This window comes from Diabrotica virgifera, chromosome 9, assembly GCF_917563875.1.
Source record: "Diabrotica virgifera virgifera chromosome 9, PGI_DIABVI_V3a".
In the NCBI taxonomy this organism is placed as follows: domain Eukaryota; kingdom Metazoa; phylum Arthropoda; class Insecta; order Coleoptera; family Chrysomelidae; genus Diabrotica; species Diabrotica virgifera.
Window position 1 is genome coordinate 110124005 of NC_065451.1, and position 23532 is coordinate 110147536.

Consider the following 23532-nt stretch of genomic DNA (forward strand, 5'->3'; position numbering starts at 1 on the left):
AACGAAAAAAAAGCGATATTATGCCTATGTGCGCTTTTGCCCTGGGGGTGAGTACCACCCCTTTTCAGGGGTGAAAAAATATACGTTAAAGATAAGCCCGGAATTGGATAAACTGACTAATTCTAAGCAACAGATTGTTCATTTTTCAACAAAAAAAAAGGTTTTAAGACGGTTTTTCGCAAATAACTCAGAAAGTAAGTAGGTATTCTCGAAAAAAAGGTTCGTAGCAAAAATATAGCTTATAAAAAATGACAAAAATTTTGTATATATGAACTCTGTAGACCTAGTAGAAGAAGAGTTGTAGATAATGAAAAGTGGGTTCATATTCTTCAAATTCCAAATCGAATATTTCAACGTGAAATAACCAAAAACGGAAGCACTTTTTGGGGAAAACTCATCACGACTTTTTTAAAGTGTTTAAAAAAGCTTTATTTTTGTATTTTAGAAAAGTTTCTAGCATTAAAAGTAGGTTACGCTCAAAATAAAGTCGGTCCCTTTTTTTGCAAAAAAATCGTAAAAATCGCCCCTAATTTACATCCCAAATAAAATTAATGGTTACCGCTTCACAACTTACTTTAGTTATTGTAATATGTATTGTTTATATGATCTGTAGAAAGAATCCTGCCAGGAAACAGACCCTACTGGAAATACAACAACTTCCTCAAAGATAAGAAGCTTACTCAGAATACTTCTTCTTCTTCCTTCTTGTATGTAGGCTTTAAAGCCTGTTTCTTATTCAATGTTAGCCTCCTAAATTGTTTAAGTTATCGCACCATATTTTTCTTGGTCTGCCAATACTTCTTCGTCCATTTGGTGACTTATCTCGTGCTATTCGTACTATCCTATCCTCTACCATTCTACTAATGTGTTCGTTCCACTCCTGCTTTCGTTTTGTCACCCATCCATTTATGTCTTCTACATTGCAGGATCTTCTTATGTTTTCGCTTCTCTCCCTATCCAACAGACTTTTCCCTGATATTCGTCGGAGTATTTTCATCTCTGTTGTTTATAGTAGTCGTCTCGTTTTAGATGCGCCAGGTCTTGTCTCCGGCGTGTATGTCAATATAGGTCTAATTGCTGTTTTATAGATTCTTGCTTTTGTGTCTTGTCTTAGGTGTTTGTTCTTCCAGATTGTGTCATTAAGAGATCCTGCCGCTTTGCTTGCTTTTAAGCTTTGTTGTCGTACTTCCTCTTCAACATCTCCGTAGCTGGTTATATCTATTCCCAGATATTTAAGCCTTGCTTCTTGCTTTATTATTTTCCCATCAATTTCGATTTTACATCGTAGTGGGTATTTAAATGTTGTCATACATTTGGTTTTTTCAGCTGATATTATCATATTGTATTTCTTGGCTGTTGTATTGAAGATGTTTGTTAATCTTTGGAGATCGTCTTCTGTCTCGGCGATTAATGCGGCGTCGTCTGCATAACATAATACATATTTGGATTTCTTTGTTCCACATTCTGTAACCATGACCTTTACCTATTTACTCAGAATACTAAACTGAACAATTTATAGAACTTCAATTAGACCAGTAATTATATATGGTGCTGAAGTAATGTGCTTGACATAGAAAAATGAAGAAATATTGAGGATCCTAGAGAGACAAATCATTCGGAGAATAGCGGGCCGACTAAACTTAGGTACCTAATAATGAATTTAGGAAACTGATGAACTAGGAAGTAAGGGAACTTTTAAGGAAAGGAAAAGACATGGCGTAGAAACTCTAATGGATGGGATAAATAGAACGGAGAAATCCAGCAGCAGTTATCAAGAAAATCACCAAATGGAGACCAGTATCAGGCAGACACCGAGGAAGAGAAACGAGATGCGAGAACCAGATAATTGAGATGGGAGTCAGCAGATTGGATAACCATAAGCAAAAACAGGAACGAATTCGATTCCCCGCGTCAAATGAATCGGAAGAGCCCTAAGAGAGCGGCAATCACTCCTCGAGGAGTGTAAATGCCATGATGATGATATTATGATCTGTAAGTTTCATTGTTTCAAAGTGCTCAGTTTTGAAAAAAAAATGGTTTTAAAATAATTTTGTTTTAATTGTGAAAAATAATTTCTTTTTTTTTAATATCTTAAAAATCATTAGTAATACCAAAAATCTCAAGTGGTAAAAAAATGTAGATTCTACTTTTCTGAATATGTTGGATTTTTTTTACTGTAAGATAAAAATTAGTTAAAATATGGCTGTTCAAAATTTGCATACACTCGTAATTAGTGACTCGTTCAAGGCCTTTTAACTACAGCCTTTTCAAAGATAAGCACTTTGAATCCATGAAACTTACAGATCATATAAACAATACTTATGTAAAGTAACTTGTGAAACGGTAACTACATATTATATTTCATTTGGGATGCTAATTAGGAGTTGATTTTCATGATTTTTTTAAAAAAGAAAAAGAGACCTACATTATTTTGAGCGTAACTTACTTACTTTTGATGTTAAAAACCTTTTTTTTTTTTTTAAAAGGTGCTTTATTTTTTGGTTATTTCACGTTGAATATTCGATATGGAATTTGAAGAATGAGAAGCTACTTTTCATTAGCTACAACTCTTCTTCTACTAGGTCTACGGATTAACAGACTTTATAATATATACACCATTTTTTTCACTTTTTCATAAGCTATATTTTTGCCAATAACCTTTTTTTTTTCGATGAAATGCTTACTTTTTGAGTTATTTGCAAAAACCGCCAAAAAGGTTTTTTTTTGTTGAAAAATAAACATATTCACTTGCAAATAACCCGAAAAGTATTGACTTTGTAAAAAAACTCTATAGAACAAAAGTTGCTTAGAATTAGTCAGTTGATCCAATTCCGGACTTATTTTAAACGTATGTTTTTTACTTCCAAGAAGTGGTGAAATTCACCCCAAGCGGTTCTTTTAAAGTTAGAGGTTTTGCAATATTTTACCGTGAGTGAATGGACCATTAGTATAGTTATTTCAAATGTGTACTTTGAGAAGATTTCCAAAAAAATATTCGAAAATTCTGTTGAATAATTTCTATTTACAAAATCCACGAGGAAAATAAACTTCCTGTAGCTGGCTGTATACCATAAATCACAAAAATACCAAGTTTCTTGTAAAAGGTATATATTAAAATACCCTAAATAAGGGTCACAATACAAAACGTTTTCGGATTAAGGAATCCATCATCAGTGTTTAAAAGCCTTAAAATTACGTACAACCTAATTAAATGAGATAAAAGTTAAAATTGACAGAGGTTTTCAAGAACAAGAGGCCATACTTACAAAATTTGCATGCCTGAGCCACCAAAATGTATTGGGTAAAAACCCTTTAAATGTAAATGATAAAGTTATTTTACATATTTATATAAAAATCATCTGATGTTAAAGAGAAACCTGGATGTTACCCAGGGCAACACAGGACTCTCCCCACGTGGTTGGAACTTTTTTTGGAGAAAACCTCACATATTGGATTTCAATGGCCAACTGTCAACTGAATTCAAAAGTAACCCAAAATGACATTAAGAACTGTCAATGCAACCTAGTTGTAATATTACTTCAGCCACAACGTTAAACATTAATTTGAATGTTTAAGATAAACTGTTTGATACTGTTTTTTATCTTAAACATTCAAATTAATCTTTAACGTTGTGGCTGAAGTAATATTACAACTAGGTTGCATTGACAGTTCTTAATGTCATTTTGGGTTGCTTTTGAATTCAGTTGTCAGTTGGCCATTGAAATCCAATATGTGAGGTTTTCTCCAAAAAAAGTTCCAACCACGTGGGGAGAGTCCTGTGTTGCCCTGAGTAACATCCAGGTTTATCTTTAACATCAGATGATTTTTATATAAATATGTAAAATAACTTTATCATTTACATTTAAAGGGTTTTTACCCAATACATTTTGGTGGCTCAGGCATGCAAATTTTGTAAGTATGGCCTCTTGTTCTTGAAAACCTCTGTCAATTTTAACTTTTATCTCATTTAATTAGGTTGTACTTAATTTTAGGGCTTTTAAACACTGATGATGGATTCCTTAATCCGAAAACGTTTTGTATTGTGACCCTTATTTAGGGTATTTTAATATATACCTTTTACAAGAAACTTGGTATTTTTTAATTTCTATTTATTATTTTAGTGTTCATTAAAAAATGGTACATACCTGGGCAATACTAGCAGCAGCAATAGGCTCTTTATCAATACTTTGAAACATTTCTTCAGGATCTTTCCCAAAATCTTTTTGAAAGATTTTTTTTAATTCTCCCTCTTCTCTCTGCAAACACTTATCTTGGAGACACCTTAACGTTTCTACATATTCTGCAGGAAGTATATGGCCCATTGAACATAAACCTTGTCCTAGTTTTATATAAGATCCGCCATTGACTAGACAACCATGTAGAAGGCGCTCAGCAGACCGCTGATGAATTCGGCTCATCATAAATTTGTAACTTTTACCTGATTCATCTAATCCCATCGAGGAAAAGTAATAGTCTAGTGATATCCATAATCCGATTTTTATAGATCTATAAGAAGAAATCAAATAAGCAAATTTAATAAGCAACTACAAGAGGAGAAAGTTTAAATACAACTAAACGAAAATTTAATTTGAGAAAATATCGGTGAAAATATCGATGAGGGCCCTAATAAAATCATAACAACAGTAAAAGAAATCTGTGTGAGGGATTTAAAAGACAGCTCAAAGCTAAAAAAGAAGGCTTAGATGACAGAAAACATATTGGATTTGATGGAGCAACGGCAACTAGCAAAAACCAACGAAATAATTAATAAAAGTATACAAAAAGAAATTCGACGTAAAATACGAGAAGAAAAGGATCAACCTAGCTAAATCTAAAATCAATCTAGCCAATTAGTGTCATGACATTGAAGAACTCGAAAATAGATACGACACATTCAACATGAACATGTGTAAAAAAAGTGAAAGAAGGGGCTGGTATCATCAATAAGAGATACACTGCAACATGGTAAAGTAATATTTGAACTAGAGGACAAACTTAAAGAATGGAAAATTACATTATGAACCTATTCGAAGACGACAGGAGTATTTCAGCTCGGGATATTACTAACTGTGACGGACTCCTAATAACACGCTCTGAGGTAATGCAAGACATATAATCATCAAAACATGGCAAAACGACATGTCCTGATGAAATTCCAAGTGAAATATATAAGTTTATAAATGATGTTTTATAAAGCAATGTTTTACAGGCTATAATTTCGTTTTTTAATACCATTTATACCAGCGGACACCTACTTAATGGTTTGTCCAATTCATTGTTCCTAGCTCTACCTCAGAAAACAGCAGCAAAAAGCTGTGCTGATTATAGAACCATCAGTTTGTTAGGCCATTTACTGAAAATTTTTCTAAAAGTATGAATACCAATGTGTATTGATGAATGAATCTGAGGAATACCAAAAAAGATTTGTTTTTAATAACAAAGAGTAATTTGTAATACAGCCAGAGGCAAGCTGTTGCTCTTCATAACGATGGGTGTTCCATTCTATATATCGAAGATATGCATCGCGTTGCGCGAAGTACGAATATCCGATGCTTTAAAAAGATTTTGAGAAATTGGTTCTTACTCAAGAAGACCCGTACAAGGAAGAACAAGTTTAACAAACACCAAGAAAGATCGGTTTCTTAGATTTCAAGTGGTTCTAGAGCTGACAGTTACTGTTTATGTTCAGCTTTGACTAGGAGACTGGCAGATGTTCGTAGTACCATAGTTTCACTAGACACCGTACGTTTAACATTAAGAGAACAAAATCAATCATCGTAGTACCTGCTAGAGATCCTTTATTGGACGCAACTCATCGGATACAATGCTTGGAATTCTATCGTTACATGCAGATTGGGAGAAGATTGGAGAAATGTTCTGTATACAGACGAATCTCGTTTTACAAGATATTTACCTGATGGTCGCCAAAAAGTGTGAATAAGGTGTCGAGAACTCTATGCCCAATGTTGCTTAACTCCTAGAGTACAGTTTGGGGTGGATGTATAATGGTATGGAGCGGCATTTCTTTGGAGGCACATACAGATCTGGTTATGCTAGGGGCAGGTGGCCCTAATGATACGTACATTAAGGAATGTCTGGAAGAACATGTATTATCTTATATGCATTTTGTAGGTGAACTTACTTTACTTTTTCGTGTTTGGATCCGACTACAGTTTTTCTGTCCAATATCGGGCTACGTCTACACCCTTTGTATTTGCGAGCCATAAATCATCGAGAGTGCACTGTGATGGGCAAAGTCTGTATACTCTCAGATGCTCCACGCTCTCTATTTCCCCACATTCACAAAGTGCGTCGTTATCTGTCTTGATGCCCCATTTAATAAGTTCTGTTTTACAGGGGCAACACCTGTGCGTATTCGGTTGAGTGTCCGCCAGGTTCTCCAGCCCAGGTTCATTCCAGTAGGTCGTTCTGGATGTAGGGGGAACAGTTCGGGTGGTTCGACGCTGACATTTCTCATAAACCTTTTCCTTGATTTAAGTCGGCTGGTTCCTGGCGGTTCGTCAAACCCGTATAATTGGTGCCTTTCATCGAAAGTTTGCCTGAACTTCTCCACATATTGTGAGGCGCATCTACGGTCGTCTAGTGATGCGAATCCAGCTGCCTAGTACAGTAATGGTAGAGGGGTAGGCTTCATACAACCGGTAATTATTCTACATGTTTCATTTAACGCCATGGTGACTTGTTGGGCGTGTCTAGATCTACCCCAGACGGGACAAACATATTCCCCTGTTGAGAAACATAAGGCCTCAGCTGTTGACTTTAAGACCTGGGGGTTTGCACCCCACTTGCTCCCTACAAGTTTCCGGAGAAGGTTGTTTCTCGTAGAAACCTTTTGTCTTGTGCTCTGACAGTGGAATTTATACGTTAGTGATCAGTCTAGTATCACTCCAAGATATTTGGGCCTATCAGTATGTTCCAAGCGTTGTCCCTCCCAAGAAACATTCAGTTTTACATGCGCCAGATGGTTGTTGAGGTGAAATGCACTTACTTGGGTTTTAGTAGGGTTTGGCTTTAATGAGTTTTGTTTGTAGTAAGTTGACATCATGTTTAAAGACTCTTCCATTGTCGACTCTACTTTCCCCTTTGTGTTTTCCCCTTTACAGCGATACCAAGGTCGTCAGCGGTGTAGGTGAAAATGTCTTATAATGGAGGATAATGCTCGGCGCACATAGCTATGATAATAATGTAATATTTTACATAGATGATAGCATTTGTAAAAGAACTTGGAAGATTGGTTTTACAAAATTATGGTGAGTTTGAAACTGTGGTAACGTTAGAACGGGTGCTAATAAACGAGTCAGAACATATAGCGCAAAACGAGATTGCTGCCTTGATTCATAATGAGAATGAAAGATATGTAATTCGAGCTCGAGGAGGAAATAATTGATTTTGTTATCCATATTTTAGAAATAATTTATGATTTTAATTTGAAAAAGTTTTACTCCAGATTAAAATTTTTTTATAAATTTGTATTTCTTGTCAATATTTTGGAATTTGTTTTCTATATTATAGTTTGTTATTGAACATACAATGACAATAATTGATTGGAATCGAAGTCTTTCTTATACCATTTATTTTAATTAAAATAAACTTAGTGTCCCGTTACTTTTGTAGGTCAATGTACCTATTATGAAATTATGACATAGTATACAATGTGAGAAAAACAGTAGGTGCCATTTACCTTAAAAACCTTAATACTCCATTTGTTTTATTAATAACAGTGTTTTCTTCTGGACAATTTGATATAATTGGTGTTGCAGCCAACGTAGCTGTACCACCCACTAAACCTATACCCGTATATTTAATCACTGTATATGTCTTCTTCTGACTAAGGCCTCGAAAGAGGAGTCTTCTTAGAGCTTTTGACATTGTGCAAGATGTTAAAGCATAGTCTGCAACAAAAATATGTCTGATATAAATATAGGAAAAACAAAACATAGATATACAAAACAATAAAATTCATTTGAAAGTAAATTGAATTACGAGATATAAAGTTTACGATGCAAATATCATTCTCTCTCATATGCTTCCAAAATGGCTACATAGCTAGTAATAAACAACACCCTACTTATACCAATACGTTCACAGATCGATTTTAAGACACTTTCTCTGCAACAAAATTAGATCCTCCATTTTAAGAAAGAGTTAGATGAAACCTTTATGGCCTACATCTTCAATTTCCTGAAATTTTCCCAACAAATTTCCTAACTTCTCCACCTTCGTTAATACCAATTCCCAAAATTAATACTAACCTTAGTCTTAGTATATACACAAAAAGTGAGACTATAAAAGACCTGAACAAACAATCATTCTTAATAGAAATGGAAACTTATAAAAATCACTATAAGACATACACTGATGCATCCAAATCATCAGACAGTGTTGGTGCAGCTATCCTTACACCCAATACATCCTTAAAATTTAAATTCAATCCCATTAGACTAAGTTTTCAATGTAATATTACATTGGAGTAAATTTAAAATTTATCATTATTTCCTGCTAATTTAATAAATTCCTTCGGGTGACAAAAATTTCCTATTTGTTTTTTTTGTGTCTAGTGAGCGCCTTCGTGAAAAAACGCCTGCTGTTCTTCTTCGCTTCTTCTTTCGTCGCTTTGTCTCTCATCCTCATATTCACCTATGTTTATGTGCTATATAGCACAAAATAATACTAAAAATATTACTCTACATCCCACCAGATTGAAAACAATTAGAACCTTCTCTGGTTACACCTCCGAGGCTTCTAAAATTTGCAGGCCATTTATAATTCACGTCCCATCTGCTCAGCACGACCTCTAACCAGATAGGACGTGAATTATAAATTGTAAAATTCCCTAATCTTCTTTAGTCTCAGAATCCGTTATGGCTTGCAAATTTTAGAAGCCTCGGAGGTATAACCAGAGAAGGTTCCCATTGTTTCCAATCTGGTGGGATGTAGAATAATATTATTAGTATTATTTTATGTGCTATTATACCTAAACTTAGTCTTTTGCAGCAGTTGCCGCTAGGGCATCACTGCCATTTAGTTCGTTGCAATCCGTAACTGCACGCCAGGGTTTGTCCTGGTTGGGTCAGAGAGAGCAGCATATCGTCGTACTAGAACAATATTAGACAACTTAAAAAATATAGTTTCGAGTAAATTGAGTTTTAAATTTCCTCCATAGAAAGTATGAAATAAAACTATTTTATATCAGTTTATTGCATTGTTTCTTAAATGTTATGGTGCCCTATTTATTCTTGAGTGTGTTTAGAGTTTAACTGAAAATTTGAAATAATAAATAATGAGAATAAACTGAGATCTTGTAACATGTCCTCCTCTTACACTTTAAAATTTTTTGATATATACAATTTATCTTTGCTAAGTGTTAGAAGTTGTCCTAGTATTGTATTTATTTTTTGTAATATTCTTTAAAAATATCTTTATTTTTCTTCAGCTTATCCTAGTATTTCACCAATTCTATTTTTCAACAATTAATTTTGTTACTATTATTAGCATTTAAAAATATCCCACTGTTACACTATTTTTTGACGCACTTGACCACTTTCTCTTGTTTCATTGATTTTTCAAGTTATCTTTACACAATTATTCGCAAAAAAATGCAGTAGGTATTGTACTTTTTTATTTTTTACTGAAACTTCAAGAAATAGCAAACACAATATATTATTACATAAATTTATAAAATGAAATCAAATATTACCAACTGGTTAAATCATTTATACTCAATTCACTCAAATTCCACTCAATAAACAATAATAAATTGAAAAAAAACTTCCGGGAACATTTTCTAATCACTAACTTCTTGATCTTGTTGTTGACCTTTCTTGTATGGTTTTAGATTTAAAAAAAATCGTGATGTTCAGCAGGGATATGTCGGATTAAACTTAAAAGATCTTCTTTTTTCTTAAACGGAATTTTAGGGCGTTCCATATAAGCTGGAGCAATATTGTCAACTTCATTCATTTGAACGTTAATTTGTTTAAATGAATCGGCACCAAAGGTTTCCTTGTAGAAAATAATATTTGGGCTTTCTTTGGTCACTCGCAGTACCTTAATATTGCTCCAGAGTATTTTCTCTCCAATTGAATTTTTAGAAAAACTTGCAAAATTCATTCTAAACTTTTTCCAATCTAAAATATCAAAAAATTGAAGATTATTAACCATATAAGGTTTTCCTGTTTTTTGGCTAATTTTAAGATCATTGCCATTTCCTGTGGAGTTAAAATAGGTCCACTCAGTAAAGCTCTTTTTTTGGCAGACTCTATGCAGGTATGCATAGATCAATGCATCAATGCATCAATGTTTTAAAAATTTCTGAGTATTTTTCTTGTCCGCTCAGACACTGAATACATTTTAATAAACAGAAGACACATGTTTTCCAAACGAATTTAAAAAACGACTTTTAGCATCCACACTCTATTGCAGTCGGAGAGCAACTTGAAGTTAAACTGACCAGTGAAAATGAACAACTTTACTGTAACTGACCGACTCATCCACGAATTCGTAGGTGAGCGTGGGGATATACTCGGACATTTATTCAAATAATCCTTATTTTTGAAGCTTAGTTAGGGAAATACAGAAACAACTTAAAAAAACAGGTTAATTTAAAATTTTCTTTGCCACACTCGGTGAAATAGTCGGAGAAGTTTGCTAGTAAAATACTAAGACAACTTAAAAGCACAGATATGTTAAAAAAATCATAATGCAAATGTGGGGCTAGACTAAGACATGTGGGAATGTCCGGGTATTTCACCACAACTATGATTAGAAAAGGCAAGTATTAATCGGATAATAAAAAGGTATTTTAAGATATCTTCCTTTTAACCCAGGTATTTCCAACAAATCAACTAGTGCAATATTAGGATATTGCTCATAAACACCACAAAGCAGCCGATTGAACAAATCGTAGTATCTCTCCAGATAGCTTATAAAATTTTACATCAGATAGAGCAGATAACTCAAAAGTCAAATATTTGAAGATATCCTAGTATTGTTCTAGTGCGACGATATGTGGCTCCTGATGAGAGACCAATAAGTTTCGAAACAGGTAGAGGTGCTTGCTGCACCGATTGAACTAGAATGTGATGTGGCTGTAGTTTCATGTTGCAACGAAATTGAAAATGGTTATTCATTTTTGATAAATCCCATTACTTCATCATACACTGCAGAGTTGTATGCAATATTACAAGCACTTATCCACATAAAAAAGTTGAAACAGTCCGTGTTTCTCATAATAATCGATTCACTAAGCTTAATTCACACTATCAAACGTTTATACACCAATAATAATAATCCAATCCTCTTACAAATCCAATCAGAAATGGCGACCTTAAATAAAAATAAGATTACTGTTGACTTTATGTTTGTCACGTTGCATTAAGATAGGTATACAAGAAAATGAAGAAGCATATCAACTAGCCCGTTTGGCATCCTTCAGTCAGGACTCCATTGATATTAATGAGGTTTTTTCTTATGACTTGAAGTCAGAAATAAAATATAAAGTTTTAAGTGTGTGGCAAAATAAGTAGAGTATGTTGTCAAATAAACTCAAAGAAATTAAACAATTAGTGAAACTCTGACTTCAACCAACAGCGAATAGACCAGACCAAGTGAGAATAACATGACTGTGGCTGGAACACAGTAACTTAACCCATAAACACCTCTTTACAGGAACAGTGCCGCCAGCACCAATGTAGGAAAATTGTCACACAACCTTCTCATCTCAGTGAAGCATATAATTAGCTCAGAGCTCAGTGCAAAATATATCAAGCAACAAGAAAGAAGTACAACATCCCAAATAATATAAAGGAAGCCTTAGGAGTAAACATGAATGTTAAAAATACAATAAATTATCTAAAAGACTGGATTATATCAGTTATTGTAACTTTCCTAACTTTACCTGTATTATATTTTTATGTCGCTAATAACCCTTGTGGTTGCAGCGTAAATAAATAAATAGGAAATATAAATTAAAACTAACATACCAAGTTCACTGGTGCTGTTACTTGTTGCACATCATGGCACTGGCACATGGGGGGGGGTCATGGAGCACATGTACATGACAATCAGCTGTTATCTTATCATGACCACCGAACACCGTGTTAGGTGTTAATGACATTTTGTTGTAATGTTGGTTGTTTGCATCTGAATGTGTGTATTATTTGCACAATATCATGAGAATAGGGCTTTTCATCGATTGTCATTTGTTTCGAGCTTCTGTCATGTGTCACATAATATTAATATATCTACGTCATACGTCTTTGGTTTGTATCCATTTGTATCATGGGTATATATAGTATTTTTACTACAAAAACGTTATTACGTAGATCAAAATTTTTGACGTAAGAGAACTGTCAAAACATTAGAATGTGACTTTCATTATTGTCATGTTTATTATAAACATGGCAATAATGAAAAGTCACATTCTAATGTTTTGACAGTTCTCTTACGTCAAAAATTTTGACCTACGTAATAACGTTTTTGTAGTAAAAATACTATACCAATAACGTACGACGTAGATATATTAATATTATGTGACACATGACAGAAGCTCGAAACAAATGACTGTGAATGAAAAGCCCTATAAAAATAAAAATGATCAATCCATGAAGTTGAAATTTGGCAACATCTATTGGTAGACCGATTAATTCTGACAGTTCTCATTTGTTTTTAAATAATTTTCACTGTATTTACAGAGAAACTGAAATATTTTACAATATTTCGTGCTCTAAATTATAAAGAACATTTAAAGGTATGTTATTAAGATGATTTTAGTTCAATATAATATATTTTTATATAAACTTGCGTGCATATAGAAATCCGCCCACTTAAAAATTTTGTCATTTTTAATGTCTTATATTTCCTAAATCTGTTAGCAGATTTAAGTGATGCCTAATTCTTTTACAATACCGCTGTAATAATATTGTTGCTAACCAGTTAAATTTTTATGGTGTACCGGGCATTTATAAAATACTGAAATTAAAACCCAACTATAGACTTCGGTTTTCTTAACATTCTGTTTTTTTGATTAATTCGCTTATGTTTAACAACTAGATTTGTTCTTTATCAATTCAGGGTGTTTCTAAATAAGTGCGACAAACTTTAAGTGGAAAGGAACAAAATGTAAAATTTTGACGCATGTATTTTAAATGTAATCATTTTTTTCGAATCCTAAGTATTTTTGAAAAATTTAAACGCAGAATGAAAGATTACTTTATTGCCGAGGGCAGAAAGTCCCTTAGAATGAATAAAATGTTTTTTAATGACATATTTGAAACTAAAAATCACATTAAATTTTCTTAATTTTTCACCCCTGTAACTTATTAAAATAAACATAGAAGTTTTCAGGGACTTTCGGGCCTCGGTCCTAACGTAATCTTTCATTCTGCGTTTAAATTTTTCAAAAATACTTATTAGTTTTCTTAGGATTCGAAAAAAATGAATCCCGTTTATATTCTTGTTATTGCTTTTTTTTGTATAATAAACGTTACTTACAAGGAATTACTTTTAATATTATTTTGTACAAACTTCTAATTAATAATATTTTCTTATTCGACTCAAAAAATACTATAAATTTTACCAGAATTTGTACTTTAAAATCGTAGTTTCGAAAGCGGTAGTCCGAAAGTCGGACTACGGACGTCATCAATTGCGACGTTGCCTTTTTCTCTTCATGGCTTGTAAAGTAAAGGTGGCTATGTCAATACAATATATTGATTAATTACAAATAAATTTAAATTTATTGAAAAATCTTCCAATATATATTTATTCTGCAGTTTTTTAGTATCATTTGGAATTTAACTTAAAGAAATATTCATAGATGCCGCAATCAACTTGAAAAAGGAATTATGAAAACAAAAAACTTTTTTATCTTTTATAGTCGAATCCGCTTATTGGAATGGCCTTCGTGCAAGCAAAAGTATTCCTATAACCAAGATATTCCAATAACCGATCATGTAAGGCTAGTAAAAACGTTTCGGGACCTCAAATTTCCATTCCTTAAACCGAGATATTCCTATAACAGGTATTCTAATAAGCGGGTTCGACTGTACTATAATAATTGAATTTTTTTAATAAAAAATATCCGTTTATGATTGTTATAACTTTGTTACAAATAATATTTAATTGCATTTCTTTAATAAAAAATATCCGTTTATAATAGATAATAATTGTTTTAACTTTGTTACGAATAATATTTCGATTATAATTAAGATTTAATTTTAAATCTGGTAGTTGTTCCTCTAATTTGAGCTAGGTATTATAAAGTTATTTTAGTCAAAATAGAACCGAGTTAGAGCCCAGTGAGAAATCTATCTTTATCCTTTAAGGATTTTTACAGCTGTCGCCGCCTTATTCCTTCTTTCAACCAACGTCTCCAGTCGTTTCTGTTCTGCCATTCTCCGTCTCTAAAGGTCTCATCTTTCCATGGTCTCGTCCACTTCATCCCTCCATGATCTTCGGGGTCTACCTCTTCTTTTCTTTCCTATTGGGCTCCAATCCGAAATCTTTGATATCACCTTGTACGATCTGCTCTTCTCACATGTCCATACCAAATTAAACGTTTTTCTTCGATGTAGCTGAGGATGTCTTGTTCTACTGCCATTCTTCGTTTTATCTCCTCCTTTCTATTTCTAATGGGATGTATTCTTATCACTATGCAGCTTCTTTCTCATTAAGCCCATTTCAGTTGCTGTAATTTTGGACCTGTTTCGTTTGTTTATTACCCAATTCTCTGCTCCGTAGGTCATTATACTAAGTACCAAGGTGTTATATATTCTCTTCTTTGTAGTTCTGGTAATCTGTCTATCCTACAGTACCCCGTTCATTTGTTTAATACATGTTCTTGTCTGTGCTAATCTGCTGGTTACCTCTTGCTTGGTGGTTCCATTCTTTGAGAGTATGAATCCTAAGTATTTGAATTTTTCAGTGCCGTTAATTTCCCTATCATCGTTCATTTCCAAGTTTCTCACTAGTTCTTGTTCTGTTAAGTATTCGGTCTTTTCTAGGTTTATTTCCAGTCCATTTTTTGTATATTCCTCTTCTAATTTTCGGAGCATATAGGACAGATCTTCTTCGTCTTGAGCCGTTACCACTTGGTCATCGGCAAAAATTAATGTGTAAAAGAAGTTGTCCCGGATTGGTATTCCCACCCCTTCACATTTACTTTTCCATGGTTTTAATATTTGTTCTATAGGAATATCTTGAACAGTGTCGGAGTCGGAGATGTAACGCATCCCTGCAATAAGCCTTTTGTGGTCTTAAATTCGTTTGAGTATTTATTGCCGGTTTTAACTCGTACCCTGTTGTTGTTGTAAAAGTTTTTTTACGGCTTCTATTAACCTCTGAATTATTAAGATTTCCTTCATCGTGTTCCATAGTTGTTTTCTGGGAACCGTGTCATATGCCTTTTTTAAATCGATGAATCCCATGTGTACTGGCCTATTTTTTGCCACTTTTTTCACAATTAATTGTTGAAGTGTAGGTATATAGTGGTCTATGCACAATCGCCTAATATTGATTTAATAATCAAATCGCCTAATATTGATTACAATTAAAAATCATTTTTTAAATATGATCGAGTTATTAAATTCAACTAATTTTTACTAGCATACGTACATTTTTATTTTATTACATGATATTTTAATACAGTGATGAGCGCGCTAATAACCGGCAAAATAGCGCAAAAAATGGGAAACATAATACATTGCGAACAAAAAGAGATGAAGCTAGAAAGAGATGAAGCTGGAAATGATCGTTATAAACATATAAATTAACATTACATTAGGTACATAATTTCCCACCTTTAGACGTATCAGAGGAGTATGACAACTGTCACTGTGACAGTAGAATTTTATAAAATACTCCTGTCACAGGCGTCTAAAGGTGGCGGAAACTATGTAATATAATATTAATTTATACGTATGTAACGATCATTTCCACCTCCACTTTCCATATAATTCAGGAAATTTTGAAACTTATCAGTTCGAAGATGGAAACAATAATATGTACATTGTGAAGTAAAAAGAGATGAAACTGGTAGAGGTGGAAATTATCGATATAAACGTATAAAAAATTAACATTACACTACATAGTTTCCCACCTTTAGACGTCTGTGACAGGAGTATTTTGTAAAATTCTCCTGTCACAGTGGCAGTTGTCATACTCCTCCGATTCTCTGATACGTCTAAACCATAGAGGTATATATTAACATAGAGGGAGCCTACCTTCCGCGCTTCCTGACGACAAGATCTCATGGACTGGTTTGCGGCATCTCTTTCTAACACATTGTATCGAAAATCTATGATGACATTCAGTGTGAATATAGGCACGGAAGAGGAGGACAACTGTAGCAGCTTTACTATGCGTAAGAGTGAAACAGCACTAATCCAAATAAAAAAGATGGTGTCGTCACTTCGCTCTGAATGGCTCTCTCTCTCTCTATGCTAATATATAACTCTATGGTCTAAACTCTAAAGCATAGACATATAGACATTGTATACGTCTATGGTCTAAGGGTAGGAAACTATGTAATGTACAGTGGCGGCGCCTGGTGTAAAATATTGGGGGTGCACACATAATATTAAGATATAAAATGACCTTGAGACCCTATTTCCGTAGGTAAAATTTTTTGAGTGTCGTCAAATTGTAAAAATCAAAGGACCTTTATTAAAAATTACAATAAATAATGCATTTTATTGACTTCAAATTATTATTATTATTATTATTTACTTAAAATTATAATTTAGTGTTTAAATGTTACAAGCAAGTTTTGTAACGAAAGTCAGTAGCCTTTTTAATATAAATTATTCACAAACAAATTCAGTAAAATTTGGAATTTCTTGAACCATTTTTTTTATTGCAACATTGTGAGTGCAGTTAATCGATCCTGGCCCATAGCTATTCTAAGGAAAGTTTTGATACGTTTCAATGCAGAAAGACATCGTTCTGTTTCTGCAGTTGTCAATGGCATCGTAACAAGTAATTGAAGAATTCAAATTATTTCAGAAAAATCGTCTTGTAAATTATTTTTAATCAAAAATTTAGTTAAGTGGACTGCGCCGGATAGTTAAAATCGTATCTACTATTTTATTCATTATGCTTTCTCTTCTCCAAATATGTGCCTACACAACTTGTACTGTAAGTTTTTACACAAATCTCCATTTTAAATAATCATTTATACGCTGTGAGCTCGTACGTAGAGGGGATATTTACAAATTCGCGAACGCCAGTAGTGACAAGTTTGTAAACGTTTACCGGAAATTTGACATAAATGTCAAAGTGATTAATTTAAAATTAAAATTAAAAACATTAATTATAAACAATATTAGTTGGTCAAAGCTGTGGTATATATTTTTACCTTAAATATACTTACGTTTTAAATACTGAATTTAAGTTTTTTTAATGTTCCGTAATATCTGATTATAAATAATCTATTATAATCTTAGCGCCATCTACACGATTATTGTCAAAGTATCCAAAGTAAGAAATTGATATTTTATCAATAGAACGTCAAAATGATTAGAAAAATCTTTAAAAAATCGATTACAATTTTGCGTTGTAAATTGCGATATACTTTTTTGCGTTGTAAATATTAAGCGATAACAATTAAATAATAAATGTAAAAATTACCGGTAAAAGTTGAATTAGTAACCGCTAGGAGCGACACCAGCGAAGCTCAGAGCGTATAGGCCCGACCTCTGCACTTTGGTACATTCTTAATTAACAAATTTGGTTTCGGCATTTTTAATTTTTCTTCTAAATATAATGAAGAAACAAATTGAAGAGTCTCAGATGCAGAATCCACCAATTTAATAAAAATTAAAATGGTAAATAGTATTTTAAACCTGAGACTTTTCGCGTTGAAAGTTCTTACTGGTACATCCTTAATCTGCGACTTTTTCAATTAATAAGACAGCAGACGACGAATATAGAAAACGAAAGGGAAACGATCACATTCCGCCTTCATTCGTCTAGGAAAAGGACAGCAGAGGAACTTTCAGTACTCAAACCGAGTAAAGGAAATAAAATAATAAATGATGGTTTTGCTTGTTTTCGATTCAGAGGGCTGCACACCCGCTAGACAGGCTGTTTCTACCAATTCAGGCGTCTTCAGTAGCTTTTGTTAGAGTGCACACCTCTAAGGTGTGCTAATGAAGAAAATTTAATTGATTTTAAATATTCCACGCTAAAATTTACATCCACAAATCCTTCCATTCTTAATATTGTTCCGAAATTGGAACTTCACGAAAGCAAAATTTAAACGTAAGTGTGCCGTGCACGTTAAAAACACCATAAGATCACATCCAACTTGTGCTCTTGTGGCCATCTAAACTTGTGGGCTATAGCCGAGGCGGGTGGTGAGTTGTATTTTGCACTATGAAAAGTCATTGGAATAGGAAGGAACCACCGTACGAGGGGTGAACGAGGGGTTCTGTCAAGGCCTCGCATCCGTGAAGTTTCTCCTTTGAAATAGAATAAAAATAATTAAATGTTACCTATATTAGATACTTATAAACTCGTTGGATCTGTTATTTCGATTTCAATTACTGTATAGTTGGATTAAAATGTTATTTATAGAATGATACATTTTCCCGTGCACATGTGCACTTATGGAGAAACCGCCACCGGTAATGTAATGTTAATTTATACGTTTATATCGATAATTTCCACCTCTACTAGTTTCATCTCTTTTTACTTCACAATGCCTTGCGTTATTTTGGGAATAACGCGCACTGGTGTGGGAAACTGCAACTTTCGGAAACTAAATGCGTGCGGCAAAGTGGCTGTTTTAACACGGCCGTAGAAAAATTATTCATCGGGAACTGATAAAATAAGGTTTAAACTTGAATTTAGATAATTCGTAATTTCAAAATTACCTAATATTTTTTACTTGAGTTTTTGAGCCTTGAAAATCGTCGTTTTTCGTTTTTTTTTTTTAGTTTTAAATTATTTACTCGAAAATGACCACCTTTGGAGAAAACCTACCGAAGCTCTTTTTTGTTCACAATGATCCAAAGAACCTAAAATAGTGTCTCCTCGGGCCGAAAAAATTTACTTTTATAATTTGTTTTTTATTTTTTCATAAATAAATATGTAGTAATAACTCCGAAATTACGGCATTTAGGCATAGGGCAGCGGTGCTCAAAGGGTCGATCGCGATCGAAAGGTCGATCGCCAAAGTTTTTGAAGTCGATCGCGTTTCACGGAAAAAATACAAATAGAAAAGACGGGTACTCCGCTGTAAAAGTCTACAGGAACTACAGGGTAAAAATAAAACAATTATCGATATGATGAGCGCAGTGGGTACATTCTTTTGTCAACAAATGGAAATTATTGATTAATCAAATGAAAATAAAGGATTTAAACAACTTTCCATCGTTGAAAAAAAGGGTAACCGCTCATTTGATGTTTATTACGAGACGGAGCTGCAAGGAATTCATAGCGAGTTTGAAAGACGCTTCGCTGATTTTAAAAAACTTACAGACATTGTAATATTCATTTTCCTTGGAAGACGTGGAAAAATTGCCAGTGAAATATCCATACACCTTAAGTCCAGAGGGACCGATAATAAATTTTGGTCTTTCATATCGTCTGACAAATATCCGTCTTTGAGAAAAGTAGCTCTGGAGCACACAGCATTCTTTGGATCAACATACTTGTGTAAGTATACATTTTCCCAAATGAAGGTAGTGATATCAAAGTATCGTAATCGGCTAACTGATGAACATCTCTCATCATGCTTGCGTTTGGTCCTCGGTAATTACATAATAAATATCATAATACATATTATGCAAAACTGTTGGATGATATGCAGTGACATGCATCAACTTTCAAATAAACTTTTTATCAAATAGAAATGTGCAATCAATTTTTATTTTCAAAATTGCTTTATTTTACTAGCAGTCGATCGCTTGACACTTGTGGTAGAAACATTATGTGGTAGATCCCACGCAGTACAAGTCTGAGCACCACTGGCATAGGGAATATACTAAGAAAAATAATCAGCATTTCTTATGGATTTCAAAACGCAAAAAATATACAGAGTGTTCTATTTGAAATAAGAAAGTTCATTAGATTTCAAGAAAAACGGAAGATCTGACAACAATGTAAATACCACTGTAAGATCTGCCACATTAGAAGACCCTTATCCACAATAATCTAAAAAAATCTGCAAGCCTATTTTAAGATTTTTTTAAGGGCTTAAGATTTAAGGGCTCCTATTTAAGATTTTAAAGTAACCCCCACCCCATCTCCGTGGGGGGGGGTCGTGTTTGGTGCCATTCGATAGATTTTTCAAAAATATTGAAGACGTGTATTTTGCAGTTTTTCGATCTGATGTTCATTTCGCGAAATATCGCGGTGTTCGTATTTAAAATTTACCCCCCACCCCTCTCCGTGGTGGGTCATGTTTAGTAACATTCGACAGGCTTTTGAAAAATATCGAAAACGTATTTTTTAGTTTTTCGATCTGATCTTCATTTCGCGAAATATTTGCTTTTATTTTGTGAAAGTTTGTGACTCACCCATTTCCTTACGCCCCTCTCAAATCGTCAGATTTTTAAAATATACCCTGTTTTGCATGCACTTAACTTACCTTATCTTAATCTGACGATTTCGAATTTTTCTAAGGATAGATTTTTTTCGGACCCCCTTAACGAACTCTCCTGTGTTAAGAGCCAATATATGGTAGAGGTATATTTACAGGGTACAAGGTTTCTCCCCATGTGATAATCTGACGCGCTCTAGTGCAGTCATTGAAGCTTTTAGCTCAGAATATTTTTACTATGAACCGATTTACATGAAATTTTGGAATTAGACTTATCCTACCCTTACTTCAAAAGTGATATTGACCCGAACTCCGTTTTCACCCTGGGGGTGGTTGCCACCCCTTTTCGGTGGTGGAACATTTTTTTTTTCAAAATTACCTCAGATATCGATAGAAGACCTAATTTTAAGCAAAAAATGTTGTATAAAGTTTTTTCAAAAACCCAATACAAGTTATTGACAATTGAAAATTCGGAATTTTCTCACGATTTTTAACAGTTTTTTGCAAATATCTCCAAAAATATGCATTTTAACGATAATATTATACCGAAAAAAATTGTAGCAGGTAAAAAAATAAACAAATTGGTTGTTTAACGAGTGTTCTAAGTGCAATCATTGATTATAGACACGGATCCGTGTCTAGAATCCGTGTCTATAATCAATGGTGCAATATTAAGCGAGATATTGAAGATCAAAGATTTTATTTTGTGTAAAATTTAATCGATGTTTTCAATGCCATCTAGCGGAGAGCAAATAAATTTTATGCGTGCTAATGAGAAAGGATTTTATAGTGCTTAAAATAAGCTTTAAAATGAGCACTGTTAAAAGTCTTTTGTCCGTAAAATGAGTGAGCTGTAATGAAAAAAAAGAGGAACATATAATGTTTTTTTTTAAATCAATGGATTTCGTAAGTGCCATTTCCACCAATACGCCAGTCAATATGAGAACAAGAACAGGTTATTACCTCCGAATTCTATCCTACTGCATGGATTTTGATGAAATTTTGGGAATAGCCTCTACTTATCTCCTAATTCAAAGTCTACCCTATGCCGATGTACCCTTTTATCTTGGGGGCGGTTCCCACCCTTTCTCGTGGTGGAAAATTTTTTGGTTAAAATCTCCACGCAAGTGGCTAGAGAACCTAATTCTAAACAAAAACTGTTCTATAATTGATGGATTCGACCGTTACTTGATGGAAGTTCATTTTATCTAACAATAAAACACGAAAACGTTTGTTTTCTATACTTCCACAAAATTTATTATATCTAAGTGACTACAGCTGTTTCGGCGGAGTGCCTTTCTCAAGTAATATAGTTTACAATGTGTTTGCCTTTTTAATCTTCAACTGAAGAGGTTGAGGAGTGGGGAGCTGTTTGTCTCGAGTTGGTCATTCAGAATTATATCTGTATTTTTCAGTTTATTAATTTCCATAGATTCTAAAAAAGATAGCTTAAGGCCTTTATTTTAAATATGTAGAATTTGAAACTCTTCATTGAAAGAATGTTTATGATCTAGAAGGTGAAGTGCGTATGTAGAAGTGTCTGTTTTTCTATTGTTGAATGCCCTTTTGTGTTCTGCTATCCGTTTGTCAAAAGTTATGCCAGTTTGACCGATGTACGTTTTATAATTAAAAACTGTTCTATAATTTTTTTTGAATACTCAATATTTTTTAGTTATTCGTGGTTAAAAATTTACCATTTTCATTAAAAATAACACCTTTTCTAAAGGTTTTTTGGGAATACCTTAAAAACTATGCAACATTTTTGTAGCTTATAAAAAAAAACAAAGAGATTCCTTCCAAAAAGAGATATGGTAGGTGAAAAGAGTTTGTTTATTTGGTGCATGCTCAAAAGCTCAAATCGGTGTATGCAACTTGAAATAACAGAGAAACGGTCGATTTTAGGTGTATAATGATACCAATACCTTGTATAGTGTTTAAAAAACCTTTAAAATGAGCAATATTAAATGCCGATTACATTCAAACTAAGCGAGATATGCTGCAAAAAAAATTGATGAATAATGTATTTTAAGAAAAAATGAGAATTTTATATAACACATCATCCACCAGAATTTAAATGCATCGTTTTCCTTCTACAATACCTTTTATTATAGTATCATTTCTATGTTTAAAAATTTGAACCGGTTTAAAATGAACGGTTTTTGAAAAAAATAAGATCAAATTATAGAGCGCATTTTTAAATTTTCTTAAAAATTTTCTTTTTCTCCATGTAACTTGAAATTGATAAGAGATACAGTAATGAACAACTAAAACAAAATTTTTATCTAAAAAAACCCTACATTTTTGTACTATATCTTTTTTTTTCGTATCTCTTATCATTTTCGAGTTACATGAAGAAAAGTGAAGACTTTAAGACAATTTAAAATTGCGCTCTATAATTTGATCTTTTTTTTTTCAAAAACCGTTCATTTTAAACCCGTCCAATTTTTTGAACATAGAAATATCACAATATTAAAAGGTATTGTACAAGGAAAACGATGCATCTAAATTCTGGTGAATTAGGGATTAAATATACTTTTCATTTTTTCTTAAAATACATTAGTCATCAATACTTTTGCAGCATATCTAGCTTAGTTTGAATGTAACCTACATTTAATATTGCTCATTTTAAAGGTCCTTTCAAGCACTACAAAAGTTATTGGTAGAATTATACACCTAAAATCGACCTTTTCTCTGTTATTCCAAGTTGAATACACCGATTTAAGCATGCACCAAAAAAGCAAACTCTTTTCACCTACTATATCAGAATCTCTTTTTGTATTATAACTAGAGGATTTATGAAGGAACAAATCTCTTTGTTTCTTTATAAGCTACAAAAATATTTTATATTGTTTTTTTAGTTAGATGCATAGTTTTTAAGGTATTCGCAAAAAACAGTCCGAAAAACTGTCATTTTTCAATGAAAATGGCCAATTTTCAACCACGAACAACTCAAGAGGTATTGAGTTTTC

The 23532-nt window shown here is 33.2% G+C and overlaps 1 protein-coding gene across 3 annotated transcripts in view; it reads right to left on the reverse strand.

The window, feature by feature from the left end:
- LOC126892368 (uncharacterized aarF domain-containing protein kinase 5) overlaps positions 1-23532 on the reverse strand; it is an 83378-nt gene that overhangs the window by 33355 nt on the left and 26491 nt on the right. Inside the window, exons 1-3 of one of the 3 annotated variants that reach the window (XM_050661889.1) lie at positions 12003-12168; positions 7703-7913; positions 4146-4506 (exon numbers count right to left, since the gene is read on the reverse strand). In XM_050661889.1, the coding sequence (XP_050517846.1) occupies positions 4146-4506; positions 7703-7890 (549 nt within the window). In that variant the 5' untranslated portion in view covers positions 7891-7913; positions 12003-12168. Of the gene's footprint in view, positions 1-4145; positions 4507-7702; positions 7914-11917; positions 12169-23532 lie in introns of those variants that run through there. The other 2 variants (XM_050661890.1, XM_050661891.1) reach the window with 2 other exon arrangements.